Source organism: Herpailurus yagouaroundi, unplaced genomic scaffold (assembly GCF_014898765.1).
Source record: "Herpailurus yagouaroundi ecotype Mexico unplaced genomic scaffold, PumYag 199, whole genome shotgun sequence".
In the NCBI taxonomy this organism is placed as follows: domain Eukaryota; kingdom Metazoa; phylum Chordata; class Mammalia; order Carnivora; family Felidae; genus Herpailurus; species Herpailurus yagouaroundi.
This window is the reverse complement of record NW_024412430.1, coordinates 12,564,285-12,583,001: the sequence shown is the minus strand read 5'-3', so window position 1 is coordinate 12,583,001 and position 18,717 is coordinate 12,564,285. Positions and strand designations below refer to the sequence as shown.

Here is an 18,717-nt window from a genome sequence, read left to right as displayed (position 1 = left end):
GTTAGGAAAACCCCGAAGCTCAGAGAGGTGTAGTGACTTGGCCAGAGTTTGCAGGTTTAGAAAGTGGAGGAGTAAAAAGCCAGGACTTCTGATCCTGGGCCCAGAGACTTTTGGCAGTTCCGTGGTCTTGTTATTATTTTTATTTTATTTTTTGAGAGAGAGCGAGTGAGCACAATTGGGGGAGGTGCAGAGAGAGAGCAAAGGATCCCAAGTGGGCTCCGTGTTGTCAGCAGTGAGCCTGATGTGGGGCTCAAACTGATGAACCATGAGATCATGACCTAAGAAGTTGGACTTTCAACCAACTGAGCCACCCAGGTGCCCCATTATTATTATTAACCATCTCACTAATAACACCGACCATCCTGGTGGTAACAGGATTTGTTATCAGCACAGTGTGTTCATCCACATCACGTTCTCTCACTGCATAGAAGCACCAATGAGGCACAAGAAGCTGATTTCTCAGCTGTATCCTTTGGAGCTACCCCACCTGCAAAATCACCGCCTCGTCCTTGCGGCTGGTCATTGCTATCTTCCAGCGGTGAGGAAACCAGCAAAGGTGAACGCTGCCAGGCTAATGCCACAAAGATCACTGTGAGACCAGGAACTGGGTTGGACTCAGCAGCGTCATTCCAGAGAGAGCAGTGCACCCCCCGGCCCCCCACGGGCTGCAGCCCCAGGCCATGGGGTCAGGAACACAGACAGCTCTCCGCGTAGTTTCCAAGCTAGGCTGCTACGCTGTGCTGCCCCCAGGAGTTCTCTGCCTGGGGTTCTGACTCCCGATCAGGTGCGCCATTTTTGGCAAGATGGGCCAGAGGCTGAATGACTGGTAGGGCGAAATGGCCCACTCCCATTTATCCCGGACCCCACTTTTCTTCAGGATATGATAAGCCCTCGGTCCTCCTTCTTCCGCTGCCTGACCCCTTCATCTCCCCTCCTGGGGATGGTCCTGCCAGGTCAGTGGTTATGAACAGGATATGAAAGAAACCATCATCCTGATCTCCACACAAATTCCCTCTTCTGGATGCTTTAAAACATTTTTATTTCATTTATTTTTTTTATTTTAGAACGGGGCGTGGGTGGAGAGGGGCAGAGGCAGAGCGAGAGAACCTTAAGCAGTCTCCATGCTTAGCATGGAGCCCGATGCGAGGCTCGATCCCAAGACCCTGGGATCATGACCTGAGCCGAAGCCAAGAGTCGGACGCTCAACCGACTGAGCCACGCAGGTGCCCCTTCTGAATGCTTTAAGGTAAAGTGTTTGGTAGCGAGCCCCCATGGTTGGCTTTACTTCCTTTCTCTTTTCTGCCCAGTTCCCTGAGGAGCTACTAGTCTTTATCTACCCATGTGGTTTGAGTTGATACGACCCCATTTCTAGCGTGAGGGGAGAACCTTGGTTAGCATACGCCACTCTGGTTAGAATGAACCTGAAAGATTCCCTTGAAAATTCTGGAACAGACCAGGTCCTGAGGTTCAGGACCACCTGAGGGCTGCCGTCCCGAGGGATGAGCTGGAATTTCCAGGGGCCACTGCTGAAAGCCTGAGCATGGGGCCAACCAAGAGGAAGGAGAGATGAAAGATGGACCCAGGACATGCTCTGTGGGTCCCGAATCAAGCTGGGTCTGAACCAACAGGACCTCTGGGCTGGCCCGTTACATGAGCCAACAAACTCGCCTACCCCCTTTGAAAACACTGACTTGAGATTGGTTTTCTATCCCTCGCAAAACATTGCCAACTGAGAACTACTTTTAGGCCAGGGTTTCCCAAGTCGTATGCCACAGTGCACCCAGGAGCTGGGTTATAGAGATCACTTGAGGTTGGCTGCCTCGCCCCCTGGGAAGAACTCGGGGAAGCCTGAGCTTCGGGGCTGGAAGTCTCTAGCAGCCAGTAACTTGGTCCATATACCCCAGTGAGGCCACAAATGCGGAATTTTTACATACCCCATTGTGGTGATTTTAAAAGGTGTTAAAAAATTCTTTAACACCCCTTCATTCACAATGTACAGCCGAATCACTCGCCCCCTGAATGGAGACTGAGCCTGGTGACTTGTTTTTAAAAAACAGACTACGGCAGCCGTGAGGGAGTCTGACTCCGGAGGTCAGGTCCTAAAAGGCCTTGCCACTCGCACCTTAGGCCTTTTGTATCGGTCCCCGCAGGGGGAGTCAGCAGCCGTGGCATGAGGGCACTCGTGCCGTCTGGGGAGAGGTCTGCAGGGAGGAGAAGGGAGGCATCCCATGCACGACCAGCATGAACTTTCCAAGGAATGAGCCACCTCGGAACAGAAATCTCCACCTTCAGCCAAGCCTTCAGATAACCGCGGCTCTGGCCAGTATCTTGACTTGGTGCAAATCCACCAAGGATTTAAGGAATAAAGGGGCTGAAGACGGTGAGTGCTGTGACATCCCAATCAGGTCTGTGCAGCCTAGGTCTCCTTCTCCTGGAGATTTTTGTTTTTTGAGCAATGTCTACACCCCATGCAGGGGTGGGGCTCAAACCCACAACCCCGAGATCAAGAGTGACATGCTCCACGGATGAGCCAGCGAGGTGACCCTTCCTGGAGATTCTTAAGAGGTAGGGACAAATTGTACCCTTGACCTTGCGGAAGGAGGAGGCATGAAGTTAAGCAGAAGATTCCTCCAGTAAGCTTATGCTGAGGGTTTTCCAAAGTAAAGTCAAGATGCTATGATGGTATATCAGGTTTCTCTAATTCTCAGAGAAACAAAAGGCCTAATTTGCTTTACTCTTAGGGATGCTTTTTGGCCTTTTTGTTTTTAGGAATATTTAAAGTGCTTCTTTTATTTTGAGAGAAAGAGCGTGTGTGAGTGTGAGTGTGAGTGGGGGAGGGGCAGAGAGAGGCAGAGAGAGAGAGAGAGATAGAGAGGGAGAGAGAGAGAATCCCAAGCAGGCTCCCCGCTGCCAGTGCGAGCCTGATGCAGGGGTTTGATCTCATGAACCTGAGATCATGACCTGAGTCAAAATCAAGAGTCAGACGTTCAAGTGACTGAGTCACTCAGGCGCCCCTATGAAGAAATGATTCTTAAATGTACAATCAATTTCTTTTTTATTTTAGAAAAGAGAGAGAGAGAGAGCATGACTGGGGGAGAGGGGCAGAGGGAAAAAGAGAGAATCTGAAGCAGGCTCCATGCTCAGGGCAGAGTCTGATGCCAGGCTCGATCCCACGACCCTGGGATCGTGACCCGAGCGGAATCAAGAGTCGGACGCTCAACCAACTAAGCCACCCAGGCGTCCCTAAAATGTTTTTTTTTTTTCTTAACCCTATATTTAAGGGTTAAGAGGACCAGCGTCCAAGTTCTTTGTTTATGCTATTATCTATGTAAGTGCAGCAATGCCTCCACCAAATCTATACCTGTTACCTAAAGAACGGCTAAACTACCTGGAACTGAGTAAAGCGTCAAGGTTAACTCAGAAAGACTATGAGAACCAAAGCCAAGGTTGGCCAATCCATAGCCCCAACTCCGCAAGCTTCACCGGTAGGGAAGCCCATGGGGTCTCACTCAGAATTCTGGCATTCTCTCTCCAGACACTAGCCCCACTACATTCAGGGCCCATACAGCAGAAGCATCAAGTTTTAACAGTTGGAAGCTTCTAGATTGCACTGTCCAACACAGTAGCCACTAGCCGCATGTGGCTATTGAGCACCCGAAATGTGGCTGGTCTTGTATCAAATGGAAAATGTGTACATGTAAACTACATACATACAGATATTAAAGACTTAGTATGAAAAAAGAATGTAAAATGCCCCATTAATAGTTGGCATGTTGATCATAGGTTGAAATGATCATTTTAAAATATATTGAGTTAACTAAAATGTATTGTTAAAATTAATTCCACCTGTCTCTTGTTATGATTAAACATTTTTTCATGTTTATCTACTTGGAGAGAGAGAGAGAGAGAGGCAGCATGAGTGGGGGATGGGGCACAGGGAGAGAGAGGGGGAGACAGAATCCCAAGCAGTCTCCACACTGTCAGTGCAGAGCTCGGTGTGGGGCTCTGTCTCACGAACGGAGAGATCATGACCTGAGCTGAAATCGAGAGCTGGATAGAGCCACCGAGGCACCCCTTCTTAGGATTATTTTTAATGTGGCTACTAGAAAATTTTAAATTACTTATGTGGCCTGTATTGCATTCCTAGTGGGCAGCGCTGTCTTAGAAGCCAGGCTACTCAGACTCATCCGTTTGTTGTCATTCAACAAATAGTTACTAAGTACCTTCTGTGAGTTCAGCACTGGGTTAGGGGACAGGAATGCAGCAGTTAACCCAGTCCCTGCACTTGTCACTAAGCAGCACCCACTGTGGTACCAGAGAGCCTAAGAAAATGCAGGGGACATTTAATCAGGAATATCTTAGGCAGTTAGGATTATTAGGGCTCTTGAGTTATAATACAACCCTAGATAACTTCACAGCGAACACTTGTTTGAGGGCAAAATATAATAGATGTTGACAGTGATGGCCAATCTTTGACTCACAAAAGGTTAGTCTTCTTTTTTTAATGTTCATTTATTTATAATTTTTAAAAGTTGTATGTATTTTGAGAAAGAGAATCCCAAGTAGGTTCTGCATCATCAGCACAGAGCTGGACGCAGGGATCAAACCCACGAACCGTGAGATCGTGACCCGAGCCAAAGTTGGATGCCCAACTGACTGAGCCACCCAGGCATTGCTAAAGTTGGTTTCTTTTTGAGAGAGCGTGAGCGTGGGAAGGGCAGAGAAAGAGGGGGACAGAGGATCTGAAGCAGGCTCTGAGATGTCAGCACGGAGTCTGATGTGGGGCTCGAACTCCCGAATCGTGAGATCATGACCTGAGCCAAAGTCGGATGCTTAACCAACCGAGCCACCAGGTGCCCCTAAAAGGTTACACTCTGTAGGGCCTGTTCTAGTCTGCTCCGTACTGTGGCCACATGCGTGTGGATGCTCTTCCTCACTAAAGCTGGCGGGCTTTGGAGGACAGTGACAATGTATTTGACCTTGGTCTCATCCAGACCTCCCCCACAAAAGATGCTAAACAGCATATGGAATTAACGTATATCGTATGTACTCATTTAAAAGCAATTAAGTGTATAATCTACTTTAGAAAGAGTTCTGCCCCAAATGCCTAAAACACAAAAAGTTTGCCACTTAAACTAGTAAAGTTTTGGTAATAATAATAATCATAAAAAAGACCTCTTTCAGAATATAAGTTCATACATTCCTGATGGTATAAACTAAAAAGTTCTGGGTTATCCAAATTACATTCTCTCTTAGGAATACCAAATTAAACACGGCATAAGAAGTGAGACCTTGGATAGTAATGTCTGAGAGGCCTGATGGCATAAAAATGTTTCGTCTTCTCTGCAATGCTTTCCAAGAGTTACGAGTTGTCAAAATTAAAACAAAACAACAACAACAAAAACATGAGCTGCAAAGGGAAGCATTTTGCTTGCAATTCTTATTACGTTTTCAGTACCAGTCAAGGTCATCAGCTGCATGAAAAATAGACCATTTAATTCTCAAACAATAATTGCGTCCATCTGTCTCCTTCTTTGTCAAAAGAAGTCAACGTTGAATATACTCTGTAGCTGATATACATACATATGCTGACGGACAGCACAATTTTCTGAAATGAAAGCAGAGATATTATCCTTTTATAAAAATAAACTTGGTCCCAGACAGGAGCAGAGAGAGAGTGAGCGAGAAGGAGCTTAAGAAAAAAGGCGGAGTCTTGCAGGAGAACTGTTTCGATGCAAGTCAATGTCGCGGAGTACCGTGGCTCTCCTAACTCACCGTGTCCAGTGCGCCTCTCGACACGCTTGTTAAATTAACACACAGTAACAATCCAGCAAAAATAACTGCACAATCAGTCCGCTGTGACCAAAAAGGTGACGAGTTCGCAAATAATTAATCTACCCCCACGTTTCCAACCTTGATGACTTTTAGATTTTGCGTGAGGACTCCCCTGGAACATTTATTGAACATGTTTATGTTTTGCCCACCTGCCGGCTCACCCTACTTTCCCACAAACAGGGAAGGACTGAAGTTCACTTTGAATAGGACGGTGGACAGTTTTTCCATTTTCTCCTGGGCGATTTGGGGTTATCCTGTAAATCCAAATATGGCCAGAAGACGTCATCTCTCCCGTAGACCGTGACTGACCATTCAACAGGAGATGCCACATAGGCCTTGTTTTGTACAGTTTTGGGAGAACCATGCTTTGATAAATACACTGGCACTTCTGATTAACCACCCTCCACTATCCCGATCCCTCAGTATGGCCAGCATCTAATCAGACCCCATTTAGATGGAATCCCCACGGTCACTCGGATCCTGAAGCTTCCAGGGCTCTGTCAGGGAGCCTGCGGTCGGTCCTGCGTGGCAAATGTCCCTCGTTTTCAGTACCAGCGAGCACTTCGCCAGGGTCACGGGGGCCTCAGTCTCCAAGCGTGAAGACAGCTTTTCTTAACTGCCCTGTGACAACTGGGTTTCACATTTCCTGAAACTAGATCTGTGGAAGGAGTCTCTGAAATTAAAAAGGACAGAGAGAGAGAGAGAGAGAGAGAGAAAAAAAACAAAAAACACAGAGGTAAGAAAGATCCCTTAGCCTTTTAAAGAGAGGGAGGGGGTAATCACAGGAAGGGGTCCCAGGGAGGTCAAGGAGAAGGGAGGGGGGTAAGCACTCAGGATGCAGGATGGAATCGGGACAGATCCGGTTCTGGAGACTTCTCTAAGCCAGGCACACTCCCAGTGCTCCGATGCCCCATGCACCAGAGCGTGCCCTGACGGCCGGGCCTGATCACTGTCCTTTATCCCCCAGGAAGAGGCCTCCTTGCCCCGAACTCACCTCTTCGGACTCTCAATTCTGAATATCGGCTTGTAGAGTTCTGGAATTTTCCGCTCGATCATTGGCCTGAGGTTCTCTTTCAGCTTGTTGTAGTTCTTTTTGAGTTCCTGCTGATATTCCCTCTGGTCCGCCGTGATGAGACGTTTGTTTTTCTCCACGGCCTCACCGCATCTGAGATACACACACAACAGGGCAGAGAGGGGAATGAGGCTTTGCTTCACAGGAGCGTGAAGTGCTTAGCTACTATCTAACGTTCCTCCACTACCTCCAAGAGTGTAAACACTTGCTAGCCTATCAGGGGGGCCTGTGGAGCCTTTCCAAATTCAGACTTCTGGACTCAGATTTAAGGAATCAGATCTCAGGAATGAGAATCTCTACAGAGTGATGACCCAGGCGATCTCGATGCTGTGAGATGCTTGGTGCCAGGCACCATACAAGGAGGTTTCCATACATTATCTGATTAATTTCCCCAACAAATCTGGAAAGTCTGTGGCTCTGTGTCGTCTTTGAGGCTCAGCCACGTCAGGTGACTCGCCCAAGATAACACTGTGAGGAAGGGGTGGGTCCAGGTTTCAAACCCAGGGTCGTTGCAGAATGGAACATGCTAAGTGTGGGGCGCTTGGAGGGCTCACTCGGTTAGGCATCTGACTTCAGCTCAGGTCATGATCTCATGGTTCATGGGTTCAAGCCCTGTGTCAGTCTCTGTGCTGACAGCTCAGAGCCTGGAGGCTGCTTCAGATTCTGTGTCTCCCTCTCTCTCTGCCTCTCCCCCGCTCACACTGTCTCTCTCTCTCTCTCAAAAATAAATAAGCAATAATAATAAAAAAAAAAAGCAACCAAGATTCCTGACATATGCAGGGCTCAGATGGAAATTAATGTCAAGTTGCTTCTAGAGAAACCCTTTCTCAATCAGGGCTCATGGGCCACCCACCTGTACAAAGAGTGACCCTTGCCAAAGGGATGAGCTCACAATAAAACATCACAAAGCAGGGTGCTCAGTTGGCTAATCCGACCTTGGCTCAGGTCATGATCTCACAGTTCGTGGGTTCGAGCCATGTCGGGCTCTGTGCTGACAGCTCAGAGCTTGGAGCCTGTTTCAGATTCTGTGTCTCCCTCTCTCTCTGCCCCTCCCCCACTCATGCTCTGTTTCTGTCTCTCTCAAAAATAAACATTAAAAAAATTTTTTTTAAATGTCACAAAGCGTATTATCAGGAAACCAACCCATCATGAGGGAGAACCAAGAGAGGCAACAAGCAGAATAAATAACCCAATAAGAATCTGAGACGACAGAACAATAGAAAAGACCAAAGCGAATACAGAGATGTAATAAAATGCATAAAATTCATGAGTAAAAAATTGGAGAGTACGAAAGAAGAGATTAGGGAAATTTCAAAAAAGAACCAGATAAACTTCTAGATCTAAAAATATAGTTACTAGGGGTACCGGGGTGGCTCAGTCAGTGAAGTGTCTGACTTTGGCTCAGGTCATGATCTCATGGTTCGTGAGTTTGAGCCCAGCGTCGGGCTCCGTGCTGACAGCTCGGAACCTGGAACCTGCTTTGGGTTCTGTGTCTCCCTCTCTCTCTGCCCCTCCCCTACTCGTGCTGTCTCTTTCTCTCTCTCTCAGAAATAAATAAACATTAAAAAGAAGGTAAAAATATAGTTACTAAAGCAAAGTCACAATGGACAGGTTAAAAAAGTACCAGACACAAATGGAAAACACAGGAGCTATACGACAGACCTAAGGAAATCACCGAAGCAATTAAAAAAAAAAAAAAAGAATTAAAAATGTAAAAAATTGGTTAAGGGGCGCCTGGGTGGCTCAGTCAGTTAAGCGTCCGGTTCCTGGTATCAGCTCAGGTCATGATCTCAGTGTTTGTGAAAACCTGCACTGAGAGTGAGGCGCCCGCCTGGAGTTCTCTCTACCCCCCCCCATCAAAATAAATAAAAATATAAATAAAGAGATGACAGCTGACAGTTTTCCAGCATCGCAAACAGACACGAATCGTCTCCTCGACAAGAGAAGACCCACACCCAACTCCACTGTGGTAAAACCGTAGAGTATCGACAGGAAATCGTTAAAACGCGTTGTGTTGATCTAACTGGGAGACAGTCAAGCCTCGTGTTTCCGGGGTCCCTCACAGCTTACGCTTCATACCGAAGAAGAAAATCATGTTGTGTCAACGTGATAAAGTCCTGCCTTTTATTCTACATTGTTCTACCCAAGGACTCTTACAAATCAACAGACCTTGGAGGACGACCTAATGGTTGAAACGTAGCTGACATTGCGAAATTAGTAATAAGTCTTTATTTTGCTTCAGATAATGGCATTCGGGCCATCAGTGTGGTTTAAACTGTTTTCCCCATAGCGGTGTCAGGTGTGGGTTCAGTCATGGGGACCTTGTTACCCGAACCCTCGGTATGACCACTCAACACATGTTCAGGATAACCATCAAAGGTAAAGAGGGTAGAATGTGGCTGAGTGACAGGGGAACGCTACCTGGCCTGAGCAAAAATAAACCCATGATCACCGCTTCCCCCTAGAATGAGCCTGTGGCAGAAGGATTTGGTAACTCAGACACAAGCCAAAAGAGCTCCCTTAACTGGATCTTCCCCTAGCTTTTTTTTTTTTTTTTTAAGCTTTATTTGTTTTTGAGACAGAGAGAGAGAGAGAGCATGAACAGGGGAGGGTCAGAGAAAGAGGGAGACCCAGAATCCGAAACAGGCTCCAGGCTCCGAGCGGTCAGCACAGAGCCCGAAGTGGGGCTCGAACCCACGGACCGTGAGATCATGACCTGAGCCGAAGTCGGACGCTTAACCGACTGAGCCGCCCAGGCGCCCCGATTCCCCTAGCTTTTAAGGTTGCCATTAACCGAGGCAAATTGTAGGATGCCTGAGGTGGCATGTCCAAGGTTTCCAGAAGCGGTGGGAACGGGAGGTGTGTGACCTTTGAATCCTGGGAAATCCACCTCATCCCTTATTATTATTTTATTGCTTCTCGAGTAACTGTTCCACGAGCTACCGCCATGTGAAACATAAAATCAGGTTCAGGATGACTTCAAGACCCCGGTGGGGTGACAGACGACAACAGGCCTGCAGAAGCTGGCTTTACCTGCAGGCAGAGCTGGAGCTGACACCCACTTGCTACGCATTAGCACGATGACTCAAACACCGACACCCTCAGTTTTCTCATCTGTAAAATGGGAATGATAATCTCGTACGACCTCCTGGGGCCGTGGAGTCGGCTAAGGGAGAAGCTTTGATACTAAGGCAGACCCGTGCCTCTGGAGTGTGGCAGGTCGTAGCTTTCAAAACTGGTCACAGCAATAACTGCCCATCCTGTATGCGCTTCCAGAACCTTGTGACACTTCCATCGAGGGGGAGGTGGTCCTGTGTGGCTGCCCCAGTGGACAGTGTGGCAGAGGTGATGCTCTGGGACTGGGTAATAGAAGGCAACGTGGCTTCTGCCTGGCTAGGTCTCGTGGGGCAGGCACTGTGGCAATCCTGAACCGCCTTCTGGGTGAGTATTTTTCAGTGCAGACAGTGAGGAAGCCTTCAGGTGATCCGGGCCCCAGCGGCTGTCTGCTTGCCACTGGGAGGCTGAGTGAAAGCCACCTAGCTGAGCCCACCAACCCCTAGAGCCACATGCATAATAAGTAGATGTTGTCCTTTTAAGCCTCTGTGTTTTTCGGTAGCGGTAAATAAACACAGCATTACAGGTGAGTGATGAATCACCAAATCCTACTCCTGAAACCGCTATAACACTACCTGTTAACTGACTTGGATTTAAATAAAATAAAAAAATAAATAAACAGAGCATTCCAAAGACAAATCTATGAATAGGTGGGGTGAAAATGTTCTAGCTTTTGTAGTAGTAATACTAATTTCTATTCTAACAAATTTTAAATACTATTTGTTTTTATTAATGTTTATTTATTTTTGAGACGAAGAGAGTCAGAGCACGAGCAGGGGACGGGCAGAGAGAGAGGGAGACGCAGAATCCGAAGCAGGCTCCGGGCTCCGAGCTGTCAGCACAGAGCCCGATGCGGGGCTCGAACCCACGAACCGTGAGATCATGACTTGAGCTGGAGTCGGATGCTTACCTGACTGAGTCGCCGAGGTGTTCCATACTCTAACAAATTTCATAATTTATATGTTGTTTCACACACATTTTCTGTGTTTCCTCCGTTCTTCCATTTGGATTATGTACACTGGATTTTATTAAACTTAAAATAATTTCCATTGTGTTAATTTAAATCCATAAATAAAGAGAGCCGTGCACTAAATACACCTCCCTGGGCACAGCCATTTCTCTTGGGAAATCTACACAGTAGCACAGAACTACGTCGTAAATAATTGTTTCACTGGCCTTGCCTGTAACATTTTCATCAGGTCCATGTACAACTCAAGTGTGCTGCTCTCACTCAGTGATGCTCTTTCAGAAGCCCACCTCCTTTGTTGGTAACCTCACGGAACACAAGCATTTTCTTATAGCAGATGTGCCTGGGGCTTTCCAGCAGCCAGAGTCCCACAGAAACCACGCTGATGTGGACAAAGAGCTTCGGGAAGTTTGAACTCCAGAACATGTTCCTGGCTCTTGCTGACGGTCACTTCCTGGGGCCTCTCTGTAAGGAGTTAGGGGTCTTGCCTACAGACAGGGTGGTCAGGTAGCCCTCCACCTCTGTATATCTGTCGGCCTCCCTCCTCTGTGATGCTCCTTCAGCACAGCCCGCACGTCAGTCCCTTGGGATTGCCAAAAACCGGAGTTGCTGCCTCAATCCATTCTATTTTTTAGTGATGGAACTCCACGTGGTGAGCCTACTTGGAACATTACATTTCCTAGCCTCCCTTACCGGATATGGAGAGCTGATGAGATACAAGATAAAGTCACCAGGAAAGCTCTTTAAAGGGGCATAGATGTTTGCTGTTTCCTCATTTCTACTCTGGATGCTTCCCAAGGATGTGGTCAGGATGGCCAGAGCCTTAAGCAGCCATCTTGTGACCATGAGGCTGGACGCACTATAATCAGGATGGCCGAGCAAAAGAATGGAAAGAGGCCACACTGGTGGCGTAGTTCTGGGGTGACAATCTCTGATCTTACTCTATGCGAGAGGAAAACAAGTTTCTAGCTTATTGAAACCCATCTTCCTTCCATTCTCCGTTTCTAGCACCTGAAGGCAGTTCCTAAAGAGAACAGCACAGAATAGTCCCTAAGAGTCTAGACTCTAGACTCTGGGGTCCCTAAGAGTCTAGACAGTCACCTCTGCATCCTGCTTTGGGGTGTATTAGCTTTGTGACATTAGGCAAGGTACTTAACCTCTCCATGCCTACTCCTTCACCTGTGATATGGCGGCAATAATAGCCGACCTCGTAGTGCTTGTGAAGCCGAAATGAGTGATGCTCAGAATGTGTAAGAACGCTGATTGTTGTAGTGGTTATGACTTCTGATGGAGCTAATCCGAGTACAAAAACTGTTTGCTCAATAGGAGAATGATGAACTGCTGGAGAATTTACGTTCCTGTCCCTCATTTTTCACCGTTAATGAAAATAAGAGGCAAACAGATGCTGAGCTCTGTCCTGAGCCACACACCTGTGGGAACAGCAGGTGCAAATCCAGAGTCCTGTTTCTCCCAGGCTCCGGTCCCCTCGGCCCCGCCGTGTCTTACGGTACAAACCTTATGAAGGCACAGAAGTAAGCGGTGGACAAATGCTCCATTTAAATTTAAACTTCACTTTCTATATTTAAATTCAGTTTCTGCTTCCTATTCCAATTGATCGGGTCTCTATTCGTCCCACCGAATGATGTTACATTTACTGGTCACTTAGTATGTGCAATCCTATTCTAAGCCCTGTGTATTAGCTCATCGTATCCGGACACTAGATCTAAGAGGTAGTTACTATTATAATTCCCATTTTTAAGTGGGGAGGGGCGCCTGGGGGGCTCAGTCAGTTAAGCGTCTGACTTCAGCTCAGGTCGTGATCTCTCGGTTCGTGAGTTCGAGCCCCACATCCAGCTCTGTGCTGATGGTGTGGAGCCTGCTTGGGATTCTCTCTCTCTCTCTCTCTCTCTCTCTCTCTCTCTCTCTCTCTCCCCCTTATGTGCTTGTTCATGTGTTCACTCTCTCTCTCTCTCTCTCTCAAAATAAATAAACTTTTTCAAAAGGGATTTAAAAAAAGGGGTGCCTGGGTGGCTCAGGAGGTTAAGCATCCGATTTCAGCTCAGGTCACGATCTCATGGTTTGTGGGTTCGAGCCCTGCATCGGGCTCTCTGCTGTCAGTGCAGAGCCCGCTTCAGATCCTCTCTCTCCCTCTCTCTCTAACCCTCCCCTGATTTCTCTCTCTCTCAAAAATAAATAAACATTAAAAAAAAAGTTGGGGTTAGGTAGCTTGCCCAAGGTCACACAGCTAGTTAAGGCACAGGGGATGTGAACCCAGGCAGCCTGGCTGGGGAGCCCATGCTCCTGGCCCCCCACACCTCATGTTCCACCCGGGAAGACGCTGGCCTCCCAGCCTGAACCCGGCTGCAGGTGCTCTCGCTCGAGCCCCAGTTGGCAGTGTTCTGCCTTTCTCAGCTTCTTCCGGGTACCTCGTTAGCAAGTGTCCACTCGGGCCCGGAATGGGGAGCATCTGACAGAGACACTGGAGAAACTGAGGACTGTGCTCCCGGCCCTTTAAGGCAAAGGAAGGGTGGCTTGGGGGCAGGGCGCTAGGGCACACGTGGCCCCTGTGCAGGGACAGCTGCAGCAGGTGTGAGGCGACCGTGGGCTCCTCCAGGCATACCTCCCTGTGTCTCCAACTCGGCCCCTTCACCTCCTGCCTCCCCGGCCTGCCTCTGCCAGACCCCAGACCCAGACCTAGACCCCAGACCCCAAGGGGAGCCTGTCCAGGGTGAAGAGTTTAAATCCTGGATCTGCCACTTACTTGCTGTGTGACCTTGGCTAATTATAACCTTCTTCAACCTCATTTCCTTCATCTATAAAATGGGTTTATGGGGATGAAACGGTATCAGGTGTGGGAGGACCTAGCCAAGTAGCTCTCAACGTTGCCTGCTTTCCTTGGGGCAGAGGGGTCTGCTCATGAGACTGACATTGGGGCAGAGGGGTCTGCTCATGAGACTGACAGGGTGAGGCACGGTGGGGGCAGGGAGCGTGCCCCGGGGCAGACAAGGGGCAGTGGCTGGATCTTTCTGTTGTCCCCTCAGAGCCCCCTCTACCTCCTCTGGTTGGGCCTGTGTGACCATCTCCCTCATGGAAGGTACAGTGGCCCTTTTCCCTCCTCCTAATGCCAGATGTGGGGGGTGGGGGGACTAGACTGGGGCTACAGGCTTGGGAAGGTGTCTGGGTCTCACATCTGACACCCGGAAGTAGATTCTGAGGACCTGAGGAACACACTAGAATCCAGGCAGAGGGGCACGGTTCACCAGATCGGACTACAAGATAGTCTTTAGTGCCATTACCCTGGCCTCAACCTCTTTCAGGCCCAAAGAGACACAGAGTCCTGGGGCTCAAATGTTTGTATGATATTCTCCCATTCCGTATCAGCCCCAGCAACCCTCCAGCATGGGACCAGCCTTGAAGACCCAGAGCTGGATCACAAGAGTTGGCTGGGGTGGGGGTGCTAAGAGAGAAGGACAAGGTCACATTGTAACAAAAATGGATTTCTTTAGAATCATTGCAGGAGACAGGAAGGAGGGGCTGAGCCCTGTGTGTGTGTGCATGGGGGGTATGTACGTGCACTGTTCCTGCACGGCCGTGGAACCTGTCCCACTTGGCTGTTTTCTAGAGTCCTTGGCCCGCTGATAAGGTCTCTGTAACCCTGGAAAAGTGACAGAAGTCATTACTGTGTCCCCACCACTGACCTGCTTCAGAGCAACCTCACATGATATTTAAGGCTTTGTTTTCCTATCAAACATTGAAATCTCTTTCTACCTCCTGCTTCTGTTTCTACCTACGTTATACACGTTGGTTTTCCTTTGGCTCCTTGGGGCAAAATCTCCCTCCTTCCTCTTCACAGACCCTAACTGCAGTTTAAAAACAGCACCCCTCAACACCCTGTTTTCTGAGTCTGTGACCAGATGTGCAACAGGACCCTGTCTGGGTGAATTTGAAACTACGTCCCCTAACACAGCCATTGAGGATGTGATCTTTTATTTAAATATAAAAGTAAATTTAAAAGTCACTTAGTCCTTATAAGGATGAGAGAGTTCAGATAATGTTACGGACTGAATGTTTGTATCTCCCCGAATTCCTGTGTTCAAGCCCCTGTGTATTTGGGGGCAGGACCTGTAAGAGGAATTTCGATTTAAATTAGGCCATGGGGGGAGGGGGGCTCCTGGGCGGCTCAGTAGTTGAGCGTCCAACTCTTGATTTCAGCTCAGGTCACGATCTCACGATTCCTGAGATGGAACCCCACGTTGGGCTCTGGGCTGACAGTGTGGGATTCTCTCTCTCTCTCTCTCTCTCTCAAATAAACAGTAAAAATATTTTTAACAATAAACAAATTAGGCCATGGGGATGGGACCCACGTGATAGGATTCGTGCCCTTCTGAGCAAGCTTCCCTCCTCCTCCTCGCTTTACCATGTGAGGGTACAGTGACCACGGGGCCTCCCAGTAGGAGAGCCCTCACCGGCCACCCCGCCTGCCAGCACCTTCCTCTTGGCCTCCCCGGCCTCCAACACTTTGAGAAATAAATGTCTGTTGTTCAAGCCACTCAATCTTTGGGATCTGGTTACATCAGCCCGAGCTAAGACAGAAACATAAGAAGAAGAACACTAAAAAGCCCAGATTGGCTCACGTTGCCGTGTCTAAAATGGCTTGAGTACTTTGGGGAGCAGGGGAAGGAAACAGAATGGTGTATCTCACCATCTCGGCTTCTGAAACCCTGAGGCGTTCCTTCTTATCGCAGGAAACGGCAGGAGGGGATCAAGGGCCCGACCTGGCAGGCCCGGCTGGGTGAGCACCTGCCTCGGTGGCCCGAGTGCCAGGCCCAGGACGGCGGAGCTGAGTCAGAGGCCGCTGCCTGGCGGGCCGGCTGCGGGGCACCTGGCGGGCGGCAGCTTCCGCTCTGGGCGAAAAGGCATCACAAGGGCCGCTCATGTTCCCCTTGGAAGTCGGGGCTCATCCACCCGCTGCCCGAGTCCGCTGAGAAGCGGGAGCTCTCCCGTGCCCTTTAGGGAGCACAGGGACACTCAGCTGTATGGTCCGCAACTGACATCACACCCGCGTCATCATCCTCTGTCCCACTAAGTGTGTCAGAGGCTCAGAGAGGCCTGGGCCGCTGCCAGCTGCAGGGGTCTCCAGCCGTAACTACATTTATTTACGTACTTATCTGTTTTTAAAGTTTATTTATTTCGAGAAAGAGAGAGTGTGTGTGTGAGCGGGGGAGGGACACGGCGAGGGAGAGAGAGAACCCCAGGCAGGCTCCACGCTGCCCGCGCCAGAGCTCGACTCTGGGCTCCAACTCAAGAACCGCGAGATCGCGACCTGAGCCGAAATCAAGGGTCAGAAGCTTCACCTGGCTGAACCACCCGGGGGTTTCCATAACCAATTTTCAATGAAAATACGTGCAGAGGCATTTGATTTTTTTAAAAAATATTCCCCCAATATTTTTCTAGGTTTTTGGTCTCTAAACATGCACTGGTTACTGTAGAAAATGTAGCTCTGGGGTCATGTCAGAATTGTGTCAGATCCAGGACCCAATTCAAACGCCGAGGCGTTAATAAATATAACCTCTGTGTGTGCCATGTGTGTGGGTGTGTGCACAGACCCACAGACGCACAGATACATGCTATCGTGACACAGCAGTGGCTCACTGCAGGATCAAGTGAGTCCCCTCCATACACGGCAAGTGGGGCAGATCTCTCACCAGAGCCTGCGGAGGAGGGGTATCTCTAGTCTCACCCAACGCGAGCATTCTGATGAATCTCCAGTGAATTTCACAAACTTCCACTTTTAGCCTCCTTTATTCTCCACTTGCCAAGCTGAGTTTATTCCTGTACCTGATCCGCTGCACCAAGGTTCTGGATGAAAAGAAATACCGGTGTATGTTCTCCTGATGTCGTTCCCTCTTATGGGAGAAAGACCATCGCATCCTTCACAATGCTTCATTTTAGGACCGCAGGAGACCCCACTAGACCTGTCTGTATTGCAAGAGCTTGTCAACCACGCTCAAAGATGCACCCCTGTGTTTGCAAGACCTATGCAGCCTGAACAGGCTAGGTTTTATTTTTTTTTTTAATGTTTATTCATTTGAGAGAGAGAGAGAGAGAGAGAGAGAGAGAGAGAGAGAGAGAATGAGCAGGGGAGGGGCGGAGAGAGAGGGGGGCAGAGGAGCCGAAGCAGGCTGTATGCGGACAGCAGCGAGCCCGATGCGGGGCTCAAACTCACGAACTATGAGATCATGGCCTGAGCTAAAGTCAGATGCTCAACCCACTGACATCCGGGCACCCCCTGAACAGTTGATGCCAACTCCCCTGCAGAATTCAGGAGCAGAGGCTTGTCTGGCGATGGGAACTGCCAGAGAGACCATACCTTTGAAAAAACCCACTTTTAGAATCTTGCCTTTACCAAATTTGAGGCAGGGCCTATTCTTAAGATTCTAAAAACAAGTTATTGTGTGATACTAAAAATTATAAAGACCGTGCCACCCCCCCTTGAGGACTTGAAAGCATTGTGGACAATCAGCACATTGATGGAGGTGTGGGCTATGTGGATTCAGAAGAATCCAACTGGATTCAAGAGTCCCTCCATATCCTGAAGTCCTAACTTCCTAGTCCTAATTTGAACTCTGCTCTCCTACTAACTAGCCATGTGGCCTTAGGCAAAATCACCTCCCATCTCTGAACCTCTGTTTCCCCTTTTGCAAAACGAGGCTGGTGATAATACCTGTTTGATGTGTGAGACACACATGGGACAATAAACATGAAAGTATTTTACAGTTTAAATGTCAGTTACCTAATAGGAGCCCACGTATCACTGTCCCACTGTAGTGATTCTTCGACCTGACTGTGCATCAGAATCCCCAGAGGGCATGTTAAAATTCAAGACTGCTGGGCCTTACTTCTGGAGGTTCTGATTCAGCAGGTCTGGTTGGTGCCTGAGAATTCGCCTTTCTAGCAAGTTCTCAGGTGATGCTGTAGCTGCTTGGTCTGGGGACCACACCTCGAGAGCCACTGTTTTCCCGCATTCCCGGCCATTTTCCTTCTTACCGCATTATGAATTCCTTAAAGCATAACCTCAGCTTGTTGTGATGTCGATAGAGCTTTGGGTCAGCTGGAATTTCGGCCAAGAACACTTGGGCTACTTCCAATGGTCCCTGGTGGGAAAAGTAACAAAACAATAGGACACTGGAATGAAAATTGAATTACTTGGGAGAAAATCTTGGAGCGACTCCTCCGTTTGAGCAATGAATTCTGGGGTCAGTTTGATCATAATCAAAACAAAACAAAAAAAAAAGCAAGGGAGGTCTTGAACTTCTCAGGAAACCTTGATTTCTTAGGAGTCCGGAGTTTTAGGAGACTAGGTTAGGAGACATGTATTTTCTTAATCAAAGCTGCTAATAATAGGATCTTCGTGTGTAAAGGTAACACCTCACGGGGGATGTAGTTCGAGTTCCTTTTCTAAAAATGGGGATTGTTCTGATCCATCCATTCACCTTTACTTCTCGGGCTGCCCTGGTGGTGAGCACCATTTTGTGTATTTGGTGGCTTGAGTCAGAGATGTGCACAGTAGTACATATGTAGTTCATGGTCACGGGCTTGTAAGGCCTTCCATTTTCATCAAAGGATCAGGACTTAAAGCAAAGACTTCCTAATTGTTTTCTGATTTTGGCAATATAATAGTCATTTCTCCTCTGGGCTATTTCTGCTCCCTCGATAGTATCCGGGTACG

The 18,717-nt window shown here is 48.4% G+C and overlaps 1 protein-coding gene across 3 annotated transcripts in view; it reads right to left on the bottom strand.

The window, feature by feature from the left end:
• Positions 1-5,406: 5,406 nt before the first annotated feature.
• The window catches only part of DOCK8 (dedicator of cytokinesis 8), a 176,049-nt gene continuing 162,738 nt past the window's right edge, over positions 5,407-18,717 (bottom strand). For all 3 annotated transcript variants that reach the window (XM_040449418.1, XM_040449421.1, XM_040449419.1), the window contains exons 45-47: positions 18,036-18,142; positions 6,830-7,000; positions 5,407-6,508 (exon numbers count right to left, since the gene is read on the bottom strand). In XM_040449418.1, the coding sequence (XP_040305352.1) occupies positions 6,448-6,508; positions 6,830-7,000; positions 18,036-18,142 (339 nt within the window). In that variant the 3' untranslated portion in view covers positions 5,407-6,447. The remainder of the gene's footprint in view (positions 6,509-6,829; positions 7,001-18,035; positions 18,143-18,717) is intronic.